Source organism: Petaurus breviceps, unplaced genomic scaffold, assembly GCF_028583685.1.
Source record: "Petaurus breviceps papuanus isolate PSGF00001 unplaced genomic scaffold, PetGlider_PUasm1.0 227, whole genome shotgun sequence".
Classification (NCBI taxonomy): Eukaryota; Metazoa; Chordata; class Mammalia; order Diprotodontia; family Petauridae; genus Petaurus; species Petaurus breviceps.
Window position 1 is genome coordinate 17,180,421 of NW_027185896.1, and position 26,830 is coordinate 17,207,250.

General features: G+C 37.4%; 1 protein-coding gene across 4 annotated transcripts in view; it reads right to left on the bottom strand.

The window, feature by feature from the left end:
- LOC138167182 (KAT8 regulatory NSL complex subunit 1-like) overlaps window positions 1-26,830 on the bottom strand; it is a 167,692-nt gene that overhangs the window by 103,610 nt on the left and 37,252 nt on the right. For 2 of the 4 annotated variants that reach the window (XM_069095944.1, XM_069095943.1), the window contains exons 2-3: window positions 11,211-11,352; window positions 9,446-9,535 (exon numbers count right to left, since the gene is read on the bottom strand). In XM_069095944.1, coding sequence (XP_068952045.1) covers window positions 9,446-9,535; window positions 11,211-11,352 — 232 coding nt within the window. The remainder of the gene's footprint in view (window positions 1-9,445; window positions 9,536-11,210; window positions 11,353-26,830) is intronic. The other 2 variants (XM_069095946.1, XM_069095945.1) reach the window with 1 other exon arrangement.

Below are 26,830 nucleotides of genomic sequence, written 5' to 3' on the forward strand. Positions count from 1 at the left end.
GAGAATATTACAAGCAGCCAGGAAGAAACAATTTGAATATTGTGGAAACACAATCAGGATAACCCAGGATCTGGCAGCTTCTATACTGAGGGATCGAAGGGCTTGGAATGTAATATTCCGGAAGTCAAGGGAACTGGGATTAAGACCAAGAGTCACCTACCCAGCAAAACTGAGTATCATGTTTCAGGAGAAAATATGGTCATTCAGTGGAATACAGGACTTTCAGGCATTCTTGCTGAAAAAACCAGAGTTGAATAGAAAATTTGACATTCAGATACAAGAAGCAAGAGAAGCATGAGAAGGTAAACAGGGAAAAGAAATCATAAGGAACTTATCAAAGTTGAACTATTAACATTCCTACATGGAAAAACAATAATTATAACTTATGAAACTTTTCTCAGTAGTTGAAGGGATTAGAAATATATATATATATATATGTCTTTATATGAGGGTATGCGGGCATATGAATACATATGTGAATGTGTGTATATACGTTTACAGGTATACATAGATGGAGGGCACGGGACCAATTTAACAGGAAGGGATGATACTTAAAAGGTGAAATTGAGAGGTGAGAGGACATGGGGAGAGACAGATTGGGGCAAACTATCTCAGACAGAAGAGGCAAGGGAAAATGGTTACAATGGAGGGGAAGAATAGGAAGGCAAAAGGGAATGGGTCAACCTTATTCCTATTGAATCTGGCTTGAGGAGGGAGGAAAATACACACTAAATAGGGGATCTCACCCTCCAGGAGAATGGGGGGAAGGGGATGAGAAGGGGGATGATGGAAGGGAGAGCAGGCTGGGGGGGAGGGAAATGTAGTCAGTCTTTTACAATATATCTACTATGTTATTGTTTTGCATTAGCCGCACATGTACAACCTAGACTGAACTGCTTGTCTCCCCAGTGGGGGTGGGTGGCAGGGGGGGAAGGGAATGAATCTGGCATTGAAAGTTTTAAAATCAAATATTCAAATATATATGTGTGTGTGTATACTATTATTAATACCATCTTATATGTAATTAAGAAATGGGATGTACAGGCACTGAGGCATAGAGATCCACTGGAAAAGTCGAAATGGGAATGGGAGAAAATATGGGAGAGAGCAGATATGGTGGGGATATCCTGTGAGACTGCTGTTTTGGGGGGATGGGTGGGGGAAAAACAGGGAGAAAATTTGTAACTCAAATTCTGGCGGAAACGAATGATGTAAATCAGAAGTTAATAAAGCATTAAAAAAAAAGAAGTCTACATATAGATGAGTAAATAGATTTTCAGAGAACTGGTAGGACTAGAATACAGTAATGGATTTAATTCATGAAACAAATTAAAAAGAGGGGTAGGAGAAAAATAGCATGGAAATTTTTATTTAAAAATTTTAACAAGTTTATTTTTATTCCGAACCTCACAAACTTCAAAGAAAACAGGTACTTCCATATCACAAGAAAAGGAAAAAGCACCATATATTAAACTGCTGATCTCTATTGCATACTACTTGCTTTTCTTTTTAAATGTGACATAAATTCAACATGTAACTTTCTTTTTTTTTTTTTTAAGCAATCAGGGTTAAGTAACTTGCTCAAGGTTACACAGCCAGTTATTTCTGGGTGGGTGCTAAGTGTCTGAGCCTGGGATTCGATCTCCAGGTCGTCCCAACACTGGAGCCGGTACTCTTACTCGCTGAGCCACCTGGCCGCCCCTAAGCAATTGGGGTTAAGTAACTTGCTCAAGGTTACACGGCCAGGTGTTTCTGGGTGGGTGCTAAGTGTCTGAGCCCGGGATTTGATCTCCAGGTTGTTCTGACACTGGAGCCGGTGCTCTTACTCGCTGTGCTACCTGGCTGCCCCTCAACATGTAACTTTCAATGATGTTCTTCTTGTCTGATTCCTTCTGGACTTCCTTCTATTTTCTATGCATTTTTTAAAAAGTGTTTGAATGACCCCGTTTTCTTTCTTTGCTTTTTTCTCTTTTTTTGAGGGATACCCTTTATCCCAATCCCCATTCTCTGTCTACTCATCATGGAATACTTGTAATCACTGCCTTTTTTTTTTTCTTTCAGTTATGACAACTCAAAGCATGAAGTGTTACGGTGTACAATATTGGTAGCTGTATCTGTAATGATGAAATCACACATCCTTTAAGTATAGGACAGTGACATGAATACAGACATAAACAAAGAAATATATTATTGGATGAACCCATACATGTATGCCCCTCTCCACCCCAACTTTCCTTCCTCAAGTGAAATTTTATCCTATTCTGTCTAGTCCAATCCCCTATACTTCTTATTGTACTATATCTAGTTCACACATCTTTCTTCTTTAAGTATCTAATCCACACTACTGGACTATAAAGTCTTTGAAAACTAGGGTCCTGTTTCTTATTGTTATATTCTTAACAGATAGCATACTATGTTGCATGTGACAGGCACTTATTAACTATTTGTTTATGTAACACTGAGAGATTATATAACAGAACTAAACACATGAATAATATGCTTTCCTGAGATCTCAAAATTCACATCAAAGCAAAATTGACTATTTGCGGGAAATTTCACCTCCCAGGACAAAGATGGAAGTCTCATTCTGATAAAAACAAAGCATTTAATAAGTTCCTGTAGTGTTTAGCATTTAATTCATCATCAGAAGACAAAGAAAGAAAATGAGGAATTGCTACTTGGGACTTAATCCTGACTTCCCTAAATCATGAAGTTTCAACAATACAATTATAAATGATCCTGATGTTAAGGATGTGACAGAAGGTTGATGTAAAGGAGTAGAAAATTTCTCTCCAAATGAAATTTTATTAAAATTTCAGCAGAATTCTCAGAAAAGTCAAGCTGCAACATTTCTTCAACAAATATTATTATATGTAAAGCACTGTGCTAGGTACTGAGGATTAAAAAAAATGGGACAGGGCCTTTGGTTTTTAATAAGCCAACAAGCTAGAAGAGGACATAAGACATGAAAAAAATAACTCTAAGAAGAAAAGGGAATAATATAGCTGCAAAGTGCTCTGAGTACATCAAAGAAAAAATCTGAGTTGGCTGACTGCAGGGGAGGTAGGGGGTAGGGTTAGGGAAGATCTCACAGATGAGGTGCATCCAATTTCTTTGGTGTTTCACCAAAATTTAAGATTGTGGTTACTGGAAAGAAACCATGATTCCAAACAGACGTTATATGTGGAAAAATTAAGCTATTCATATACAATAGTAATGTAGCCATTCAGCAATACACCCGCTGTATTTGAATTTTAAGACAACCAAATAAAAACTCACTAAGATATTATTCAACTGCTTTGAAACAAAATAAACCTTTCAAAAATAGAAACCTAGAAAAAAATTCCTCTCATTTAATTCTCCATAAAATTGTTTAAGAAAAAATTCTTTAAAAGAGGTTGGTTGTTTTCCTAGAATCGCAAAATATTTTCCTGTGAATAAAACTTTCCAAAACTGACATAGTGAAAAGAACAATGATGATTGTTGCTCCAAGTATGCCAGGAGTAATGTCACTTAACTAGTCTTCTAGGCCTTAGTTCCTTCAACTGTAAAATGATCTTTAAGTTCCTTTTCTAACTCAAACTTCTAATTCTATTTACACATCAATGAGCCAATTCAAAATTTCACTCACATGTATATATAAGACACCAAGGCTGTGAACCTGGGTGACTGGGAAAATGGTGGTCCCCTTAACAGTAATAGGGAAGTTAAGATGTAGGCAAAGTTTTATGGTAAGATGAGTTCTGTTTTGGATAGAACTCTTTTTCTCATTCTCCCTTCATCTTCTAGGAGTTAGTGAGATTCAGCTCCTTCCACATGACACTGCAACGTCATTGCCATCCTCTCCAGACCTCATTCTCTCAACTCACTGGCTATGGAGGGGAAGTTGGAAGACTCTTTATTTCCCAATCTCCGTTTCCAAACTCTCTCTCAACTATGATCTCTATGGATCTCTGAGGTTCACTCTTATTGAGTGGTAACTCAAAATATATCACTCAATCTGGATCCTGATCTGGATCTACACACCCTCAGAGTATTCTCCCTCTTTCCTCAATGAGCTCAATGTTTGGCTCATAATTCCTCTTCTTGATTCCAACTTCTCTTTTCACACTTGGACCTTCAATACAGTCCACTTTAGCTAAACAAAGGGATAGTCATAGTCACACCTTTGATCTTGCCATTTTCAAGTATTCTACTTCCTTCATTAAGAACTCTAAAACTCATTTATCTGATAACTTACTACATTTCCATTTTTCTCTATGCCTTACTTCTCCCTAAATCTATTTTTTTTTCTTTAATGAGACCACTAATCTTTTAGCCTTTAGTAATTTCCTAGGCTATCACACTCTTCTCAATCAACATTCTCCTTCCTTCCCAATTTTGATCCCCTAAGTTAACTAGCTTAAAACTATTTTCTACACTTGAATCAACTGTCCTATTACTTGGTTTATTCCAAGATACTTCCTCTGTTCAACATGTATTACAAAAGGAAGGTTGAAGAAGTCAAATAACTACTGACTGGATCCAATACAAATTTCTGTTGTTATCTTACCTTCACAACAGCTAGGAAGTCCTTTTACTTTTCTACAGCTGACAATCTATCTCACCACAAAAACTTTTACAAACCTAAAGTCCTCCAACATTAGCCCCTACAGCAAGCCTCCCAGCTGAGGATCTTTTATGGTTTTTTTTTTCAGTCATGTCCAATACTTCATTATTCAATTTGAGGTTTTCTTGGCAAAGATAATGGAGTGGTCTGCCATTTCCTTCTCCAGCTAATTTTACATATGAGGAAACTGAGGCAAACAGGGTGAAGTGACTTGCCCAGGGTCACACAACTACTAAGTATCTAAGACCAGATTTGAACTCAGCAAGACTTCCTGATTCCAAGCCAAGGACTCTGTCCACTGCACCACCTAGCTGCCCTGAATTTTGCTTAATATTTTTCCCAGAACACTGAGGCTATTCACCATGAATTCATTTTTCATAATCTCAGAACTACTGAACTATACCCCACCATGTATTCTTCCTTTACTCTAGACTCTGACAAAGAGGAAGTCTATCTCCTTGTCAGGGCCAACTCTTCTAAATGCGGACATCGTAGTATCCCTATCATCTTCTCCAGCATACTGACCCCTCTATACAATGTTCAATCTCTCCCGTTTTACTGGTTTCTTTCCTGTAGACTACAAATATGCCCAGGACTTCCCAATCTTAAAAAAATCCTCACTAAAGTCTACCATTTCCTTAATTATTGTTCTATAGCAATAATATATAAAGTATCAGACTTGGATCTAGGAAGACCTGTGTTCAAATATTGCCTTAGACACCAACTAGTCGTGTGACCCTGGGCAAGTCACTTCTTTGTGCCTTGTTTTCTCAACTCTAAAATGAGGAGGCAGGATTCTGTGGCCTTTTAAGGTCCTTGTAGCTCAAAACCACATTATCTAGATTTTAGCAATTAATCAGTTAGCAAGCATGTATTAAGTGCTTACTGTGTTCCAAATAACGTGCTAAAGACTTGGGATATCAAGAAAGGCAAAAACACTCTCTAATCTCACATCCCAACAACTGCACACAGAACACACGCAGTAAAAACGGAAGGTCATCGCGGGGAAGGGGCGACGTAGCAGCTGGGACGCCTGGGGAAGGTCTTCGCAGAGGGCGAGATTTAAGCTTAGTCTTGAATGAAACCAAAGGAGCTAAGAGGTAACTGGGAGGACAGCAGGCATCAAAGTGCAGAGTAAGAGACAGAGAACTGGAACAAGTAACAGCAGAAATGCTATGGACAAACTGTAAAGTTTGCAAAGAGGAGTAACACTTGAAAAGGCAGTAAGGGGCCATGTTATGAAAGATTTTAAAATTCACAGGATTTTATATGTGATCCTGGGGGGGGGTAAGAGAGCTGGAGTTTACTAGAGAGAGACCTGGGCTTTTGGAAAATCACCTTGACACTGGAATGGAAGAGATTGGAATGGGGAGAAAACTGAGGCAAGGAGAACAATTATAAAGTTAATATAATAGAAAGATTATATATAAAAGAAACAAAGAGAAATGACACAATTTGATACTAGACTTGTATACATGGGTTAAGCATGAATGCACAGTTGTGGATCAAAGCAAGGCTGGCAAGCCAAGTAACTGAGAGGACGGTGGTGCTCTTCACAGCAATATTTTCAAAGTCAGTCAGAGGAGGGGAGATGTTTAAGGAGTAGGTAACAAGGGTTTTTTGGAGATATCTGGTTTGCAAAGGGAACATCCAGTTTGAGATATATCCAAAAGGCAAGTAGATGATGTAGTATTGAAGCTCAGGCTAGAGATAAGGGCTGGATACACAGATCTGGAAGTCATCCATTGTAATGGGAATGTAAATTTAAAGATCTTCCCTGCCCCTAGGCTAAAGTGCACCAGGAGCCTGGGGTGGGAGGCCTGTTTTTCAGTAGATACTTTTTGATTGGCCAGTGGGTCCAGAAGGTTGTTACATTCTCTGAGCCAGGAGAAGGCTATATAAGCCCTGATGTGAGGCTTTGTTTTGGGGCTCACTTTGAGAAGTGTTCTGTGATTTGATCTGGATTCTGGGAAGCCGTTGTTAAGAGCCCCCTGGCTTTGAAAAACCCAGATGTTGATTTGGTATGGATGTAATGGTTCGACAATTTGGAAATCTGTCTACTTCATCTGTTTCTCTATTTTGATAATTCTGTCTGTATACTCTGAAGTTCGGGGTGCTGACCTTTTTCCCCTAAACGAGGTAAAAGATACATATTTGACTGATTAAAGTAAGCCTGTTAACCCATTTTGAGTTGCTTTCCTTTAACAAAGCAGACCCAAGAACCTGTGTTGGCAGCAACCCTGGGGACCCTGGGGTGCTTGCTGCTACATCCATATAGAGATGATAACTGAACTTAGGGGAGCTGATGAGATTACTAAGAGAGAATGAAAAGAGAAAAGGGCCCAGGACAGAACCTTGGAGGATTATCCCCAAGCAAATGAGTGATATTGAAGTTATGAAGTTTGTTTTAGATCTGAGAGGGCTAGCTCCAAATTTAACCTCTAAAAGGAAGAGAAATTCTGAGATACTCTGAGGTCCAAGTTACTGCTATACAACTCTGGTTGCTATGAAGAGGATATCCAAATTTTATCTATTCTGTTGTAATGTAAATAGGACAATATATGAAAGACTTCAGATTTTGTTGGTGTGGTAAATCCCTCTCTGCTAACTAATGTAGATTGAAATCCATCTCTAGCTTTGAGACTTCAAGAGTTGCTTAAGGCTAAGAAACATTCAGTCACATAGAATGTGATAGGGAAAGGGAAAAACAGGACTTGACTCTTAACACACTAAGAAATACAATCTCTTGACTACAGTTGATATAATCTTAGCTCCAGTCAATCTCTCCAAAATGATTCCTCATTATTCTCCCATATTCACTTTTAAGTTTGAGTCAAAGCTAGCTAAGTTGATGTTCCAGTAGGCAACAATCCATCCTCTGTCTCTGGGCCTTTGCATAGCGCTATCCCTTCTGCCTACATTACACATACTTCTTACCTGTACCTACTAGAATTACTAGGTTGTTAAGGCCTGGCTTAAGAGTAATTTCCTGTAATAGGTCTTTCCTAACCACCATTCAACATTTCCGGTCTCTCTCCTGCCCCCTTACCTGTGTACATGTCTTTCCCTTGAGCACCATTTCCAGGGCTTATTTCTTTTGTCTTTGTATACCTAATGCCTAAGACAGTGGACTGAACTTATAAAGTACTTAATAAATGCTTCCTAAATGACTAGAAACCTATGCCATCAGTATCAAGTGGAGCATGGTTGATGAACTAGGCCAGAATGAAGATGACACACAGTGATTGAGAAAGGATATGAAGTGCATCTAGGAATGTAGTAGACTTACAGGAGTGATCTGAAGACGATCTGTCTAGATAGCCTAAACTTTAAATGGAGACATTAAATGCTTCAGTGATATGAAATTTATATAAGAGATCTGGAAGGATCAAAAGAAAAGGGCATCCCATTCTACCCCTTGCTATCCCTACTCACCTGTCTCTAAAGAAAGTTGTAAGAGAAGGTGAAGCTTTCACGAAAGGAGTATATAAGGAAGGTATTATCTTCAGAGTCAGGATTCATTGAGAGTCAGGTGGAAGAAGAAAAGAAAGAATATAGGGTAAATAGGTACTTGGCTATAATCAAATGGAAAGCTGAAGAAGAGAAGAGAAAGGAAAAGAGGGGAAGAAGAGGTGTGGAATAAAGAGACAGTGAGACAGGTAATCAATATGCAGGCAGAGTTATTAGCAACAGTAAGAATGGTGTTTTTACCTACTGGGTGGGTATAAAAAATAGGTTATGATAAAAGCATTCAAAAGGTTTAAGAGAAAAGAAGAAATGTGGTGAAGAATACAATAATTAGAAGATAGGAGAAATCAACCAAGGAAAGACTACATCTACTGAATAGAGAATAAAAGCAGATACGATATCTCACCACATAATTGTCATATCCTGTTTTTTCAGTCCAAAATCTTTCATCAGATAATCATCACATGGTATAATTCTTTTCATCATACCACTTAAAAGGTAAACAGAGCAATGTATTCACCAGTGGCATATGGATACACATTTTTCTCTTGCCCACTGTGAGCCATGAACCTAGAATTCTCAGCACAAGCACACTGTCAGTATTTTTCTGAAAGCCGAATTGCACGGTTTAGAGTGCTGCAGTACTTAATGGTATTGTCCAATGAAGAGCTGTAGCTGCAAGGGAGGCTGATGGGCAAGCAAGGCTGCCATGAGTAAGTCACATGATACAGGAAGACTTGCACCTTCCAAATTTTAATGTATATTCATGAGCATTCCATGCATTCTAATCTTGCACCAAAGACAGTTTAGTAATAAATGATTTTAAGTAATACCAGCACAATTTAAATTTAAAAACTTCACATAATGGTTGCACCCTACTTTTTTGCAGCCAAAAGAAAAAGAAAAAAAAGAATTGGTATAAAAGCTGTGACAATTATGCAGCAAAATACAATAAATACACAAACATATCATTCAGGTACAACCTAAAATCTTAGTGGCATATTATCACACAAAGGCAAAGTTTTATTAATATGAAAAGACAATCAGGTTGAGGTTTAGGCAAACCAATCAAATAAAAGTTTTTTATCCAATGATTATCAATGCAGACTGAGTTCTTGCTTGAAGTATGGTATTGTCAGGAATCATAAGAATATCATACTATTCTTGGTAAAACACAATTTATAGTTTAGTAGCATAGAAAAGATAAAAAAAATTATTGCAAGGCAGCATGAGAAAGTGTAATAAGAGAGTTAATGCTGAACTTTGGTACTACAAAGTAAGGATGTATTACATGTAGCTAAGTCTCAGAGGAGGAACTGGAAAGGCACATATAAGAAAATACACATGCACTAATATAGAGATACCCACTGTTAGTCCAGGCCAGAGTTTTCTGAGACTCTTGTATAATGAAGCCTCAGCAAACCTCAACCATGGTTGGGTTCCCAAGAAGTCTGGCCCCTGTAGAGGCGGGGGTGGGGAAGGGGGGAAGAAGGAAGAGGAAGAAGGGAAATGAGAAGATGTCAGCGAACCTCAGACTTTAACAATTATTCATTTTACAAAAGTACATAGTTCCTTTGACTAGTAAAGGAACTTAAAAAAAAAGATTTCACTCACACAAATCCTTTGAAGGATACAGTTACCATAAACAAAACACAATTATAATTAATCTAATCCTTTAAGTTCTGTGAAATCTCCTAATAGGCACCATCTCGTTTGACCCTCACAACAGCCCTGAGGAAAAAGAGGGTTAACAAGGTTTTGACTTGCCCATGGTAATACAGTCCTTACACTATTTAGGTATCAGAGACCATAACATACCTGAAAGTCTCTATACCTGAAGTCTCTGTTGAGTATAAGGTCATCTCTCTTTCCAATATACCAAAGTGCTTCTCAATTAAAAAGCTGATGTAAATAATGAAATCACACCTTAATTTTTAGTCCCAAGAGAGAAGAAGAATATCATGGGCATTCCAAAGAGCAGATGATCTTCTCATAATTTTTACTTAACTTTAACATATTTCCTAGGTTGGACACCAAAGATGAGGTTCAGCATTAAAAAACTGTTCTACTTTCTCTTCTTATAAAGCAATTATATGAGCAGAATTGAAAGCATGATATTCTTCTCTATATTCTTGGTTCTCTATATTCATGATATTCTTCTCTAAACAAAAGTTGACAGTGCCATAAATACTACAAAAAAAATTATAATCACAAGAACCACACAGAATTCTTCTGGTACACTGTCATTGTAAAAGACAAAGTTTTATTACTCTTAGAAGGCACAATGGTTAGAGTTCAGCCATCATAAAAACACAATCATTCTAAGAATATCAGCTGGTGGGGTAGCTAGGTGGCACATTGAATAGAGCACCGGCCCTGGAGTCAGGAGGACCCAAGTTCAAATGCAGCCTCAGACACTCAATCACACTTACTAGCCGTGTGACCCTGGGCAAGTCACTTAACCCCGATTGCCCTGCCTTCCCCCTCCAAAAAGCAAAAAAAAAAAAAAGAAAAAAAAGAATGTCAGCTGGCTATTTATAAACACAAAACTGTTTATAAACAAAAAAGAATAAAACAAACAACAGAAGATTCTAATATATGCAGTTGCATCACATACACACACACATATACACACTTTGGGGTATGTACATTAAACAGCTATATAACTGGACTCCACCCTCCTGAAATGATAAGCCATATTTTTCTCTGTAAGTTGAATAATACTAGCAAGTAGCTATAAAGAACTTAGGCTTGCAATGTGCTTTACAAGTATTATTTCATTTCATCCTCACAAGAACCCTCTGAAATAGAAATTATTATTACCCCCATTTTACAGATGAAGTGCAACAGTGGACAGAGGGCTAGACTTGGAGCAAGGAAGACCTGAGCTCAAATGTGACTCAGATATTTAATAACTGTATGACCCTTGGATACAATACAGGTCAAGCCCAAAAGGTATGTATTTTAAATGCAGAGTATGGTATTTAAGTTGAGAAAATTTACAGATGTTTTTCAAAAATTAAATGTGACAGAAAGCTCCAAGTTAGAACACTCAAGGGAAAATTTTGGGAGAGGGGTGGAATTCTGGGACAAAATTAGAAGATTAAAAACGTCTTCCCTTTTAAGTTCTTACCTTATTGGCCCTGAGCTGCTTGTAGATGTCTGTTTGTTGCCTTATTCGATACTCCAAGTCAGAGACTTGAGCTTGAAGCCATGTCCATCGACATATAATTGCTGCCCTTTCCAGTGCCCACTGCCACTCTGCTTTAGGGTACCTAGAAAAAGGTCATAATACAACTTTAAACTTAATGCTAAACTACTTAAATTTCTTGACCTATTATTTTTATATCACTTTCATTTCCCATTATATTTTCCCATAAGGCCATCCTTTCTAAAACACACACACACTCACACACATTTACACACACACCTATGCATGTCAATCCAAAATAGTAACAAAGTCTGACATTATGTGCAGTGTGCCATACTCACAGGCCTCCATTTCTACAAATAAGAATAGTATATTTTCATACCTCTTCTTCACACTAAGTTTGATCATTACAATTATACAGTGCTCCTTAAAATTTTTTTCTTTTGCATTTATGTTTGTTGTAGTTTCCTGATTTTGCTTACTTTATTTTGCAGCAGTTTAGGTATTCTTATCCTTTTCTGTATTGATCATATTCACTATTTCTTATAGGACATTAATATTCCAATTTTAATATACTGTAACTTAGCCATTTCCTAAACGATGGGCATCTACTTAGTTTCTAATTCTTTGTTTCAACAAAAAAATTCTGTTGCAACTAATTTGTTGTCACTAATTTTCTTAGGGTATACTGCCTAACAGTGAAATCACTGGGTAATTTCAAACTGTTTTCCAAAACAGTTGGATCAATTCACAGCTTTACCAAAAGTGCATTAGTGTGACCATCCTTCTACAACCATTCTTGTATCATTACTGTCATGTTTGCAAATTTGCTGCATCTGAGATGACGCCTTAGTTCTTCTGACTTATATTTCTTTTTATTAGTGATTTGGAATAATTCTTTAATGTAGCTGTTAATAGCTTGCAATTCTTTTAAGAACTATTTGTTTATATCCTCTGACCACTTATCCATTGAGGAATGGCTTTTGTTCTTATACACTCACAGTAAACTATTTTAAACAGAAACGAAAATAAATCTATTAATTGCAGAATACCACAGATGCAGTAACGGTTAGTAAATATTGGTCACTGAAGTTTTCAGTAAGAATTTAAGTATAAATGTATCTTCAGTAGTTAATCCTTAATTCCATGAACAAGGACCATTTATCATTACTAATAGTTACCTTTTGGTTGCAAAACCATAAAGATGAATTGACATGGTCAAAGAAACATAAACACAATTATCCTTGAAGTAAGTACAGTGATTCAAAAGACTAACTAAAAATGCTAAGACCTGGGTGCCAGCCTAGGCCAAGAAAAAACAAGTTACTTAAAGCTCTGTCAAGTCGCTTAAGTTTTCTGTGGGCTCTGTGGTAGGTGCTTTGGGGAATACAAAAAATTTAATAAAACACAGACCTTGTCCTCAAGGAATTTCTAGCATAAAAACTGTTGAAAGTTTTAGTTGTACAAATGCATTCTGTTCAACAAATAATTGTAATTATATCTAAACATTTTTTTTCCTTTATGAATGTAGGAAAGGTTTTGATTTTCTTCATAAGGAAAACAATCTCCATAATGGTTTTTATCTGCCGAGACAAAATTTTGAGGGCATAGAATTAGACAAGTGATTTTTAAAGCCAGTTGTGGCAGTTCCTTTCTTTACCTGAATTTGTGTAATAATAATAATGCAAATTTTATATTGATTAGAATAAAAAAATTAAGGACTATCAGATATACCTACATAAAAAAGACAGTATTTTCAGTGGAAATCTATGCATTATAAAATTTAGTGCTTCTAAGAACCTTGTAAATAATTCAGTAAACCCTTTTTATTTTACAGATGAAGAGGTAAGGCCTGGCCAGGAGTGTACCAAAAACAAGGCTGAATTCTAAATGACAAGAGATAATAAATGCCACAGGATGGGCTCCAAATAATATATAAATTGTAAGATTTCATAGGAAGTGATGGGATATGAACTAGATGTTGAAGGAATAAATAACTGAAAGACACACGGCACAAAGGGGAAGATTATAACAAAGGCCCAGAAGGAAGAATGCACTTGGCATTCAGAAAACAGATTAATTTAGCAGATTTTATAGGTTTTATATATTGTAGGTAAAAAGCAGGTAAGAATTTTGGGTTGAAGTCAGTCTGTGGAGGGCCCTGAATGCCAGGTTCAGAAATCTGGGTTTTATCCTACGTACAACCTCTACACAGATAAATCATTTATACACATTAATCTATAACACTGTACTAGGGAGATTGGAACAAAGAATATGTTGGAAAGGTTAATTGGGAGGGTCAACTTCAAGATTTCCAGCCAGGCAAAAAGAAACTTCAAGACAGAAAAGGGGAAAATAAGAAAAGATCTAGATTTATATAAATGTTACTTTATATTCTAGTGAAAAGTTTACTTGTTGCCTTTGCACATGCTGTTCCCTATACCTCAAATGATCTCGCTTCCTCATGTGCTTCTTAGAGCTCCTACTCCTAACTTCAAGTCTTAGTGAATGACCTCTTCTGTATCTGAGATGTTAATACTATTCTTTCGCCCAAAATTATTGGACACTTTTTCATATTTATCTGTTGACAGGCTGTTCACCCTAAAAAGAAGATAAGCTTCCTGAAGGCAAATATTACTTAACACTTTTTCTGTGTATCTTCAGTCTGGCACACAAAAGATACTTTAAAGTCACAGGCTGCCTTTAAATTAATTCATAAATTAGGCCTTTAAGACATGCTGAATGAAGTTTTAGGAGGATATGTAAGTGGAGATGTCCAACCAAGAACTAGAGAGGTAAGGCTAAAACTTGCTACTGAATAGGCCTTAAGTTGTAGAAGAGTGGATCATAATATACTTCAATGGATCTATAACTTTACCAGTGTGGCTTTTTTCTAGATATTTTTGTCCTGTTTTTTTTCTTTAATTATTTCATAGGTGTCATGGTGATTAGGTTATCTATTTGTTGTCTCTCCTCACATCATAATAAATCCAGCCCCTTTCTTCAATCATAGTTACAAAATCCATATAATAACATATTAACTTGTCAGATCAGAATTACAGACCAACAAAACTTAAGAGTCAAGAATTCCCAAATCTGAATCCCACCTAACTTTGAACCTTTTTTTTTTTTTTTACCACCTGTATTAGTCACTTTAGGTGTGTCCAACCCTTTGTGACCTCATTTCTGGGGGTTTTTTTTTGGCAAATATACACTGGCGTGGTTTGCCATTTCCCTCTCCAGCTCATTTTATACATGAGGAACTAAGGCAAACAGGGTAAAGTGACTTGCTCAGGGTGACAAGTGTCTGAAGGCTAGATTCCAACTCATGAAGATGAGTCTTCCTGATTCCAAGTCCTGTGCTCTATCCCCTGTGACACATAGCTGACAAGTCAGCTATATTAAAAAATATGGAAGGTGGTACTGGAATGAATTCAAAATGAAAATCTCTAAAGTTACTGTTCACTTAAAACAGTGGCCTTGAGTAAGCTAAATATGGAAGTTAGGACAAAATGTACTATTTTCTAAGAGTGTAAAAAAAGGGCAAATTTGTGAAAATGTTTTCAGTATAACAGGCTTCATTATGATTTATCATAATAAAGGTTTTATAACAAATAACAAAAAGTAGATGGGAAGAAGACAGAGTAAAACAGTAGACAGAAATCTTGCCTTGAAGTCAAGATGATCTGAGTTGTAGGATCATATCCTAGGTTTTAAATCATTTAAACTTTCAGTATTCTCAGGAAACTCTCTAAGATTCTAAGCTAGAGAAGAATTGCAAATCTGCACTGCTCAAGGGAATTTCCGCACTAAGAGTTCCTCCCTACATCAGTGAAATCAAGTGTCCAGATCAGAACAAAGAAAGGGAGGGAGAAACAGGAGAGAATAGAGGATAATACAGAGAATGAAATAAGGAAAGACAAGATCTAAAATAACACAATCCTAGCTGCTAAAAATCAGGGTGAAGGTTTACATTAAAAATTAAGTGGAAGAGGCAGTATTGAAGAGATTGTAGGAACTTGAGCTAGAACAAATGAAACAAGAAAAATATGTGAACTCTGGCAAAGATTGGACAAAACTATTTCTATTTGCAGATGATGTGTCTGTTTACTTAGCAAACCCTAGAGAGTCAACTAAAAAAATGATTATGAATAGCTCCTGTAAAGTAGCAAGATATAACATAAAGCCTAAAAACAAAACACAAGTATTTCTACATATTACAAATACAACTCAGAAGAAGTGATAGAAAAAGATTTTAAAAGGTTCATTCAGTGTCTGGAGTTGATGTACTAAGGCATACACAGGACTCATAACTAATAATTTATAAAACAACATTTAAGGATGAGTAATGGAAAGTATCTGGAATGACTCAAATTATTTTATAAATAGGTAACTACCAAAACAAAAAATGGGAAAAAAAAGTTTATCAAAAGAGTAAGCAAGACTTCACAGGAAACACATAGTATTTCTATACCTCAAATTCTATTATAAAGCTAGTCATCAATAATACTTAGTACTGGACATAAAAAAGGAAAGGTACTTAATGGAATACTAAATAAACAAGACCCCCAAACAAAAGCATTCAATTCAGTATTCTATAAACTCCAAAAACGCCAACTGCTGGGTAAAGATCTCACTATTGGACAAGAAATGCTAGGCTAACTGGAAAGCAGTCTGGCAGAAATTAGTTTAGAGTGTATCTTTTTGTTGACATTGGATCTCAATACCTTATCCAGGCTGGAAGTGTAGCAGTCACTCATAGTATGATCTCACTACTAATCAGCACAAAGAGCTTTGACTTGCTGTTTCTGCTGAGGACCAGTTCTCTCTTCCATGGCAATCTAGTGGCATCTTAATGGTGTCATTTGATTTTGGCTCAGGACTTGGTGCAGACACCCAATCAACTTAGATCACTGCAGAACTCAAGTCAGGTGAGCCACAACCTCATCTCACTACCCAGCTCAGCATGGATTACAGGCATGTGCCATTAAGTCCAGGTAGACCACTTCTTACATTATATATCAGTATAAATTCCAAAAGACTTATTCCACTAAACATGTTAGAGATTAGAGCTATAAATGACTTTGAGGTCATTAGGTAAAATCCTTCATTCTGCAGTGAAAGAAACTGAGGCCAAGACAGATGAAGTGACTCTAGGGTCACAAAGCCAGATTAGTTAAGTGTCTGTGGTAGGAATCAAACTCAGCTTTTCTGGAGTTCAAATACAGCACTCTCAACACTACAGCTGTACCTTACCATGAAAAATTTTTTTTTAATGAGAAAAGAGTGGAAGGTGAGATGTCCCCAACTACTGATAGGGAGAAAATTCTTAATCAAAAAAGGGATGGAGCTGAACACAAAAGATTAGATAATTTTGAAGAGAAAATTTAAAAACTTTCACAGAACAAAATCAATATAATTAGAATTATTTTTTAAAAAGGCTGAGTAAAAAACTACTTTTGCATCAAGCATCTCTAGCAAAAGTCTGATATCCAATACTCATAGCAAGTAGACATGTATCTAGGAACAAGAGCCATGTTTCAATGGTAGTTCTTTTTAATCCAGTTATCAGACTACATATGACAGTTATAGAGGAATAAAGTGACAGAGAGAGAGATAGAGAGATATAGGAGAATTACAAATTAAAACAGAGAGAGAGAAGTAGGAGAATGACAAATTAAAACATCTCAGAAGTTTTACCTCATACTCACTAAATTGGAAAAGATGATAAAAGATAGAAAAAGAAATTATCAGAGAGATTATGGGAACTCAGGCACATCTAATGCACTGCCGATGAGCTTTTTTTTTTTTTTGTAGGGGTTGTTGTTCAGTTGTGACCAACTCTCCATAACCCCATGGACCATTCTGTTCTCTATTGTCTCTTGGTCTGTCCAAGTCCAATGCTTCCATGACACTAACTATTCATGTCACCCTCTACTGTCCCCTTTTCCTTTGGCCTTTACTCTTTCCCAACATCAGGGTCTTTTCCAGTAATTCTCATCTTTTCATTATGGGCCAAAGTATTTAAACTTCAGCTTAAGTATTTGACCTTCCAGTCAATAATCAATTAATTTCTTTAAGTTTTAAATGATATCTCCTTGTTATCCAAGGCACTCTCAAAAGTCTTCTCCAGCAGGCACAATTTGAAAGCACTGATTCTGCAGTTCTCTACTTTGCTTATATTCTAAAATCTCACAGCCCTACTGGAAAACCAACAGCTTTCTCAGGAAGGTGTTATCTCTGCTGGTCAGATTTGCCATAGCTTTCCTTCAAAGGAGCAACTGCCTTTTAATTTCATGGTTGCAATCACCATATGCCATGATTTCTACACCCAAGAATATAAAATCTGACACCATTACCATTTCTCCTCCCTCTGTTTGTAAAGAAGGAAATGACAGGATCAGTTGCCAAGATCTTATTTTTTTTTTAAGGTAAAGCTTCAAGCCAGCATTTATAATCTTCTTTGTCACTCTCACGTAGAGGCTATCTTAATTCTTCACTTTCTGCCATTCATCAGAGTGGTATCACCAGCATATCTGAGATTATTGATATTTCTTCTCAGCAACTGTAATTCCTGCTTTTGATTCTTCCAGTGATGAAGTTGTAAACAATTTTAATTGTTTAAGAAAACAATTTCTAATCACATAAGTTGCTTCATGCTCTTTGATACAGGGTATGTACCCCCCCCCAAACTTTTCATCTAGGAGGTGTTGGGGTAGGGAAAAGAACCACATATACACAGAAAATTAAATACAAAATATGTACAAATTTTTAGGGGTAGAGTACTAGAGAGTGACAAGGACAAGCTTCCCAAAGGAGTTAGCTCCCCAATTTAAAATAAATCTGGGATTGCAGGGGCTATGGTGAGGAGATGACACATTACAGGAATAGGAGAAAGTATGCATATAGCACAAAGAGGGGAAATGGTGGAATGCTGCATATCTAGGGGACAAGTTGGCCAGTGTGGCAGGAACATACCAGGCAATGAAACTTGGAATGTTTGACTGGAAACAGAGTAAAAGGCTTTAAAGTTCTTTAAACTCCTCATTTGACTAGAGGCCCAGAATGGTAAAGTTATTTAAGGCCTAGAATCTAGGTCTTCTGTCTTCTAGCCACCCAGAATCCAAAAGAAGTTTAAAATCCCTTAAACAAACACCTGCCTTGAGCTCACTCAGTGGCTGCCAGTTATCCTACTGGCAACAAAGCTGCAGGGCCTGACTGGTTCCTGGCTACAGAACTCCCCCTTCCTCCATGACCCAACTGAAAATGGAGTCTGGTTGTAGCAGAACCAGTATAGCCACACTCTGTACTTCTAGAACAGATAATTGAGAAAGAGAGGGAACCAGACAAAAGAAGACTGGGGCAGGAGGGAGGCGGGGGTGGGGGGGGGGAGAAAAAGGCTATGTAGGACTTCTCAGTACTTATCAAAACCTGAGGGGAAAAAGGCTGGCATCCAGCTAGGGTCAGTTCCCTTCCCTTCAAACATCACTAGGGACAGAGATTTAGGTTGATGAACTGAAAAAGATGAACAGTGTAGAAGGAGGCCTAGATGCTTTCAGATGAAGTGCCTAAGGAAACCACCAGAATGGAGTGAGTCAGAGATAGAAAGGTATAGGGGAAAATAAGGGAAGGGGGGGAAGGAGGGGAACAAATGGAAATCACCAAAGATCTCAGGTGGAAGAAAACTCAAAGACATTGAGCCTAAGCAGATAAACCAAAATAAAAAACATTAATAGCAAAAGGAAACATGGCCTCCAGATTTAGTAAACAAGTTCCAGTCTCAATATTTTTTTCTTTTTCGAGGGAAGTTGGGGTTAAGTGACTTGCCCAAGGTCACACAGCTAGTAAGTGTTAAGGGTCTAAGGCCGGATTTGAAACTCAGGTCCTCCTGACTCCAGGGCTGGTGCTCTATTCACCGCGCCACCTAGCTGTCCCGTAAACAAATAAATATTATAAAAGCTACTACAAAATAAAACTTTACCCAAGAGAATGACAATGAGACAGCATATCAAAACTTAAGGGATGCAACCAAAGTGGTTCTTAGGGGAAATTTTATATCTCTAAATGTTTACATGAATAGACAAAGAAGAGATCGATGAATTGGGTGCGCAACTAAAAAATGGTAGAAAAAGAAAAAAGGAAAGATTAATAATATTTTTTTATTTTATTTTTTTAAAGCAATCAGAGTTAAGTAACTTGCTCAAGGTTACACAGCCAGTTATTTCTGGGTGTGGTGCTAAGTATCTGAGCCTGGATTTGATCCCCAGGTCATCCCGACACTGGAGCCAGTTACTCGCTGTGATACCTGGCTGCCCCTAAGCAATTGGGGTTAAGTAACTTGCTCAAGGTTACACAGCCAGGTTTTTCTGGGTGGGTGCTAAGTATCTGAGCCCAGATTCCGATGATCAGGTGATCCCCACACTGGAGCCGGTGCTGTTACTTGCTGTGCTACCTAGCAGCCCCAAAGATTAATAATATTAAAATTAAGAAAACTACTGAACTAATAAAATAGAAAAAACTTTGATTTATTTGATTATAAAAAAGAAAGAAGAAAACAAATTACCAGTATGAAAAATGAAATGGGTGAATTTACCACCAATGGAGAGGAAATCAAAACAATAATTAGGGTAGAAATAGGACTTCCATGAGGCTCCTGCCTCCACCTCCTCCAATTCATGTAAAAGGTGACTTTGAACAAACTTTGGAGCTAAAGAACCCACAAAATGACACAAAGATGCTAAGCTCCCTCTGAGGACAGCTTGGCAGGCTGGCAGGGAGTGGCCAGCACAGCATGCTGGGAGCCAAGCACAGCCCCTCTCTAGCCAGAGGTTTTAGCCTTAGGGCAGGCCTGACCAGCTGGAGACAAGAGGGACTTCAGATCACCAGCAGCTATGGCCGTTTCCAGAATTATCAACCCATAGATGCTATGGACAAAGTGAGAGGTCAGTTCAGTGTGGAATTTGTGAACCAGGAGTACAGGAAGGCAATAAGGCCTGTCTGGTGGCAGAGTCCTACTGTGGCAAAAAGCCCAGGGGTCAAGTGAGTGAGGGTCGACATGACCAGGCAAAGGAAACAAAGCAGACAGAAGATTCCAACATTAGACTCCTACTTTGGGGACAAAAAGGAGCAAAGCATGGACCAGGAAGAAGACAGTGAAGTCAGAACTCCTGCACCAAAAGCTTCAAAGGAAAATACCAACTGGTTACAGGCCACAGAGGGCCTTAAAGAAGCAGAGAAGAGAAGTGGAGGAAAAATTGGGAAGAGAAATGAGAACAATGCAAGAAAATTACGAAATGAGAGTCAACAGCCTGAGGAAAATAACACCTTGAAAAATAGACTAACTCAAATGACAAAAGAGGCTCAAAAAGGCAATGAGGAGAACAATGCCTTAAAAAGCTGAATTTGCCAGATGGAAAAAGAATCTCAAAAGCTCACTGAGGAGAATCATTGCTTCAGAATTAGATTGGAGCAAATGGAAGCTAATGACTTTATGAGAAATCAAGATGCTGTTAAAGAGTTCCAAACAAATGAAAGAATAGAAGGCAATGTGAAATACCTCATGGGAAAAACCCCTGACCTGGAAAATAGATCCAGGAGAGATAATTTAAAAATTATTGGACTACCTGAAAGCCATAATCAAAGTAAGAACCTAGAAATCATCTTCCAGGAAGTTCTCAAAGAAAACAGCCCTGATGTTTTAGAACCAGAGGGAAAATAGAGGTTGAAAGAATCCACCAATCACCTCCTGAAAAATATCCCAAAAAGAAAACCCCTAGGAATGTTATAGCCAGGTTTCAGAATTCCCAGATCAAGGAGAGAATATTACAAGCAGCCAGGAAGAAACAAGTTGAATATTGTGGAAACACAATCAGGATAACCCAGGATCTGGCAGCTTCTACACTGAGGGATCGAAGGGCTTGGAATGTGATATTCCGGAGTGCAAAGAAGCTGGGATTAAAACCAAGAGTCACCTACCCAGCAAAACTGAGTATTACGTTTCAGGGGAAAACATGGTCATTCAGTGGAATAGAGGACTTCCAAGCATTCTTGATGAAAAAAACAGAATTGAATAGAAAATTTGACATTCAGATACAAGAAGCAAGAGAAGCATGAAAAGGCAAACAGGAAAAAGAAATCATAAGGAATTTATCAAAGTTGAACTATTAACATTCCTACATGGAAAAACAATAATTGTAACTTATGAAACTTTTCTCAGTAGTTGAAGGGAATAGAAATATATATATATATATAACTTTACAGGTATACATACCGTGTTTCCCCGATAATAAGACCTATCCTGAAAATAAGCCCTCCCCTTACTGTGTAAGATTCCTCTAAAATAAACCCTCCCCCGAAAATAAGCCCTATTGAGATTGCTACTGTAGTGAAGGTGATCCCCTGCGCTACACGCTACATTACGGTACCCTCTGTATGCACCATCCCCCCACCCCGTGAAACGCACGCCGCGCTCCGAACTGCATCCAATCAGAGCTGCAGCAGTGAGCGTGTCATCCTGTTCTTCCCCAGTGATTTGCTTATTGAATAAAGGTACATTTTTTTGTTCACATTTACCTGTTTATTAAAATTGCTGTCAATGTTCATTAAAATAAGCCCTCCCCTGAAAATAAGCCCTCTGGTGTTTTTCTGTCAAAAAAAAAAGTAAGATAGTATCTTATTATCGGGGAAACACGGTAGATAGAGGGCACAGGACCAATTTAACAGGAAAGGATGATACTTAAAAGGTGAAATTAAGAGATGAGAGAGAAATATAATGAGAGGAGATGGGGAGAGACAGAATGGGGTAAACTATCTCATATAGAAGGGGCAAGGGAAAAGGGTTACAATGGAGGGGAAGAATAGGAAGTCAAAAGGGAATGGGTCAACCTTATTCCCATTGAATTTGGCTTGAGGAGGGAATGAAATACACACTAAACAGTGTATCTCCCTCCAAGAGAGTAGAGGGGGAAGGGGATGAGAGGGGGGATGATGGAAGGGAGGGCAGGCGGGGGGGGGAGGGAAGTTGGAAGTACCCCCTTTGAAAAGGGACAGGATCAAAGTAGAGAATAGAACAAGTGGGACGTGGGATAGGAGGGAGGAAATAGAGTCAGTCTTTTACAATATATCTACTATGTTATTGTTTTGCATTAGACACACATGTACAGCCTATACTGAACTGCTTATCTTCCCGGTAAGGGTGGGCATCAAGGGAGGAAGGGAATGAATCTGGAATTCAAAGTTTTAAAATCAAATATTCATATTCATATATATATATATGTACTATTTTAAATACTATTTTACATGTAATTGGGAAATAAGATATACAGCCACTGGGGCATAGAGATCCACTGGAAAAGTCGAAAGGGGTATGGGAGAAAATATTGGAGAGAGCAAATTGGAGGAGGTAATATCCTGTGGGACTGCTATTTTTTGGTGGTGGGTAGCGGAAAAATGGGAGAAAATTTCTAACTCAAAATCTGGTGGAAATGAATGATATAAATCAGAAGTTAATAAAGCATTTGAAAAAAAAAATAGACTAACTCAAACGGCAAAAGAGGCTCAAAAAGACATGAGGAGAAGAAAGCCTTAAAAAGCCGAATTTGCCAGATGGAAAAAGAATCTCAAAAGCTCACTGAAGAGAATCATTCCTTCAGAATTGGACTGGAGCATATGGAAGCTAATGACTTTGTGAGAAATCAAGATACTATTAAACAGATCCAAAGAAATGAAAAAATAGAAGGCAATGTGAAATATCTCATTGGAAAAAACCACTGACCAGGAAAATAGATGCAGGAGAAAGAATTTTAAAATTACTGGACTACCTGAGAGTCATGATCAAAAAAAGAACCTAGAAATCATCCTTCAAGAAATTCTCAAGGAAATTGCCCTGATGTTTTAGAAACAGAGGGCAAAACAGAGGCTGAAAGAATCCACTGATCATCTCCTGAAAAAGATCCCAAAAAGAAAACTCCTAGGAATATTATAGCCAGGTTCCCAGAGTTCCCAGATCAAGGAGAAAATATTACAAGCAGCCAGGAAGAAACAATTTTAATATTGTGGAAACACAATCAGGATAACTCAGGATCTGGCAGCTTCTACACTGAGGGATCGAAGGGCTTGGAATATGATATTCCGAAGGGCAAAGGAGCTGGGATTAAAACCAAGAATCACCTACCCAGCAAAACTGAGTATCATGTTTCAGGGGAAAATATGGTCATTCAGTGGAAGAGAGGACTTTCAAGCATTCTTGATGAAAAAACCTGAGTTGAATAGAAAATCTGATATTCAGATACAAGAAGCAAGAGAAGCATGAGAAGGTAAACAGGGAAAAGAAATCATAAGGAATTATCAGAGTTGAACTACTTACATTCTTACATGGAAAAACGATAATTGTAACTTAATGAAAGTTTTCTCAGTATGAGAATAGTTGAAGGGAATAGAAATGTACATATGTACGTATATATGTATGCATACATATACATATATGTCTATATAAGAGGGTATATGGGCATATGAATACATATGTGAGTATGTGTATATACGTGTACAGGTATACATAGACAGAGGGTACAGGACCAGTTGAATAGGAAGTTATGACACTTAAAAGGTGAAATTAAGAGTGGAGAGAAGAATAAAATGAGAGGAGATGGGGAGAGACAGAATGGGGTAAATTATCTGAAATAAAAAAAGGGAAAACTGTTACAATGGAGGGGAAGAACAGGAAGGCAAAAGGGAATGAGTCAATCTTATTCTCAATGAATTTTTCTTAGGAAGGGAATGCCATACACATTAAATAGAGTATCTCACACTACAGGAGAGTAGGGAGAAGGGGATGAGAGGGGGGATGATGGAAGGGAGGGAAGGCTGGGGGGGAGGGAAGTTGGAAGCACTCACTTTTGAAAAGGGATAGGATCATAGTAGTGAATAGAACAAGTGGGGGGTGGGATATATAGTCAGTCTTTCACAATATATCCACTATGGAAATGTTTTGCATAGCTACACATGTAAAACCTATATAGAATTGCTTATCTTCACAGTTAGGGTCGGTGCTAGGGGGGGGTAGGGAATTCAAAGGTATAAATTAATGTTTAAAAAACTTATAATTATTATTATTATTTGCCATGTAACTGGGAAATAAGATATACAGGCAGTGGGGCATAGAGATCCACCATGTCCTACTGGAAAGTTGAAGGGAAGAGATAGTATGGGAGTGAGCAGATTGGGGGAGTGGATATTCAGTGGGATTGCTGTTTTGGGGTGGTGGGTAGGGGAAAATGGGGAGAAAATTTGTAACTCAAAATCTTGCGGAAATGATGTAAACTAAAATTTTTTTAAATTTAAAAACCCCAATAATTAGGAGCTATTTTGTTCAACTGTATGCCAATAAATCTAACAATCTAAGTAAAACAGATGAATATTTTTAAAAATATAAATTGCCCAGATTAATGGAAGAGGAAATAAAATACTTATTAACCCCATTTCAGAAAAAGAAACTGAACAAGAAAATTGGAAGAACATATTACCTATTACCTATCAGGCTTATGAACAGGTAAACAATTTATGAATAATCAAGAGTAGAGAGCAGTGGGAGATGTAAAATAGATAATTTTGATTATATTAAATTTTAAAAGTTTTGTACAGGAGCGGCCAGGTAGCACAGTGAGTAAGATCACCAGTCCCAGAGTCGGGATGACCTGGGATCGAATCTGGCCTCAGACACTTAGCACCCACCCAGAAATACCTGGCCGTGTAACCTTGAGCAAGTTACTTTACCCCAATTGCTTAGGGGCAGCCCGATGACACAGTAAGAGCACTGCTCCCAGAGTCGGGATGACCTGGGATCGAATCTGGGCTCAGATACTTAGCACCACACCCAGAAATAACTGGTTGTGTAACCTTCAGCAAGTTGTTTAACCCCAACTGCTAAAAAAAAAAAGTTTTGTACAAATAAAATCAATGTAATCAAGATCAGAAGCAAAACAGAAAATTGGGGGGAAAATTTATAGATAGCTTCTCAGATAAAGGTCTCATACCTCAAATATATAAAGAAGTTTGTCAAATCTATAAGAACACAAGTCATTCCTCAACTGATAAATGGTCAAAAGATTATGAATAAGCAGTTTTTTGATGAAGAAATGAAAACAATTTATAGTCCTATGAAAACATGTTCCAAATTATTATTGATTAGAGAAATGCAAATTAAAACCACCTTGAGATATCATTTCATACCGACCAGATTGGCGAAAACAATTGAAGTCTGGGAAAGTAAAAAATATTGGGAGGGGTGTGGAAAAACTGGGACACTAATTCATTGTTGGTGGAACAGTGAACTGATCCAACCATTTTGGAAAGCAATCTGGAATTATGCCCCTTAAACTGCCTATATACACTCTGACCCAGCTATACTACTACTGAGTCTAATTCCAAAGATGATTATGGGAAAAGGAAAAGAACCTGTGTGTTCTAAAACAGTGCTTTTATGAAAATTCGGGCAATAGTAAAAGGTTTCTGAATGCAAAAAAAACAAAAATTAATTAAAAATCAAATGTGTAATGAATTCAAGATGTTTCTGCTTGCCTGTTTTGTATAGAGCAACTAGACTAGAACATGGTTTCTGAACACAAAGCATAAGCATTTTGCATGCCCTCAGGCCATGCAGCAAGAGTCGAAAAAGATCAAGAAACCTTGTCCTAAAATATTTATAGCAGCTCTCTCTTTTGTCACAATGAACTGGAAATTGCAGGGATGCCTGTCAGTTGTGAGCAAGTTGTAGTTATGACTGAGATGAAATACTACTGTGCTACAAGAAATGACTGATTAGCTCACTAATTATAGAAAAACATGGATAGACTTGCATGAAATAATAAAGAGCAAAATGAGCAGAACCAAGAGAACGTTCTAAACAATAACAGTAATATTGTTTTTAAACAACTTTGAGCAACTAAGCCATCATTACTGTTATAAATACCCAAATTACAAAGGACCTATGAAGGAAGACACTATCTGCATCCAGAGAAAGAACTAATAAATAGAAGGGCATATATAATTACACATATACATGTGTCTAATGATAGCCATTGTGTGTGTGTGGGGAGGATTACACAATAACTTTATTGTGTATTTAAAAGGAAGAGTAAGTTGTACATAACAGATTTGCAATTTCATGTAGAATCACCTTTTAAAAACTCTATGTTATGGAAATGTTTGTGTTATTTTATAAATTAAAAAAAAAAATACTTGTTCTATGCTTTCTTCCAAGAGTCTATCAATAATTTTTATAAGTACTAAATTTTTTTCTTGGATTTATTTTGCTTCCTGCATTGTAGAAACTACTTGTGATTAATTTTGGGGTTAAGTGACTTGCCCAAGGTCACACAACTAGTGTTAAATATCTGAGGCCAGAACTGAACTCAGGTCCTCCTGACTCCAGGGCCAGTGCTCTATTCACTGTGCCACCTAACTGCCCCATGTGATTAGTTTTAAAAAAGTGATTCTCTAGGGTTTCCTAAGTAAACCATCATAACATCTGCTAATAGGGGCAATATTATTTATTCTATGTGAAAATACAGTTCCTTAATTTATGGTTTTATCATGCTCTCTAGCAT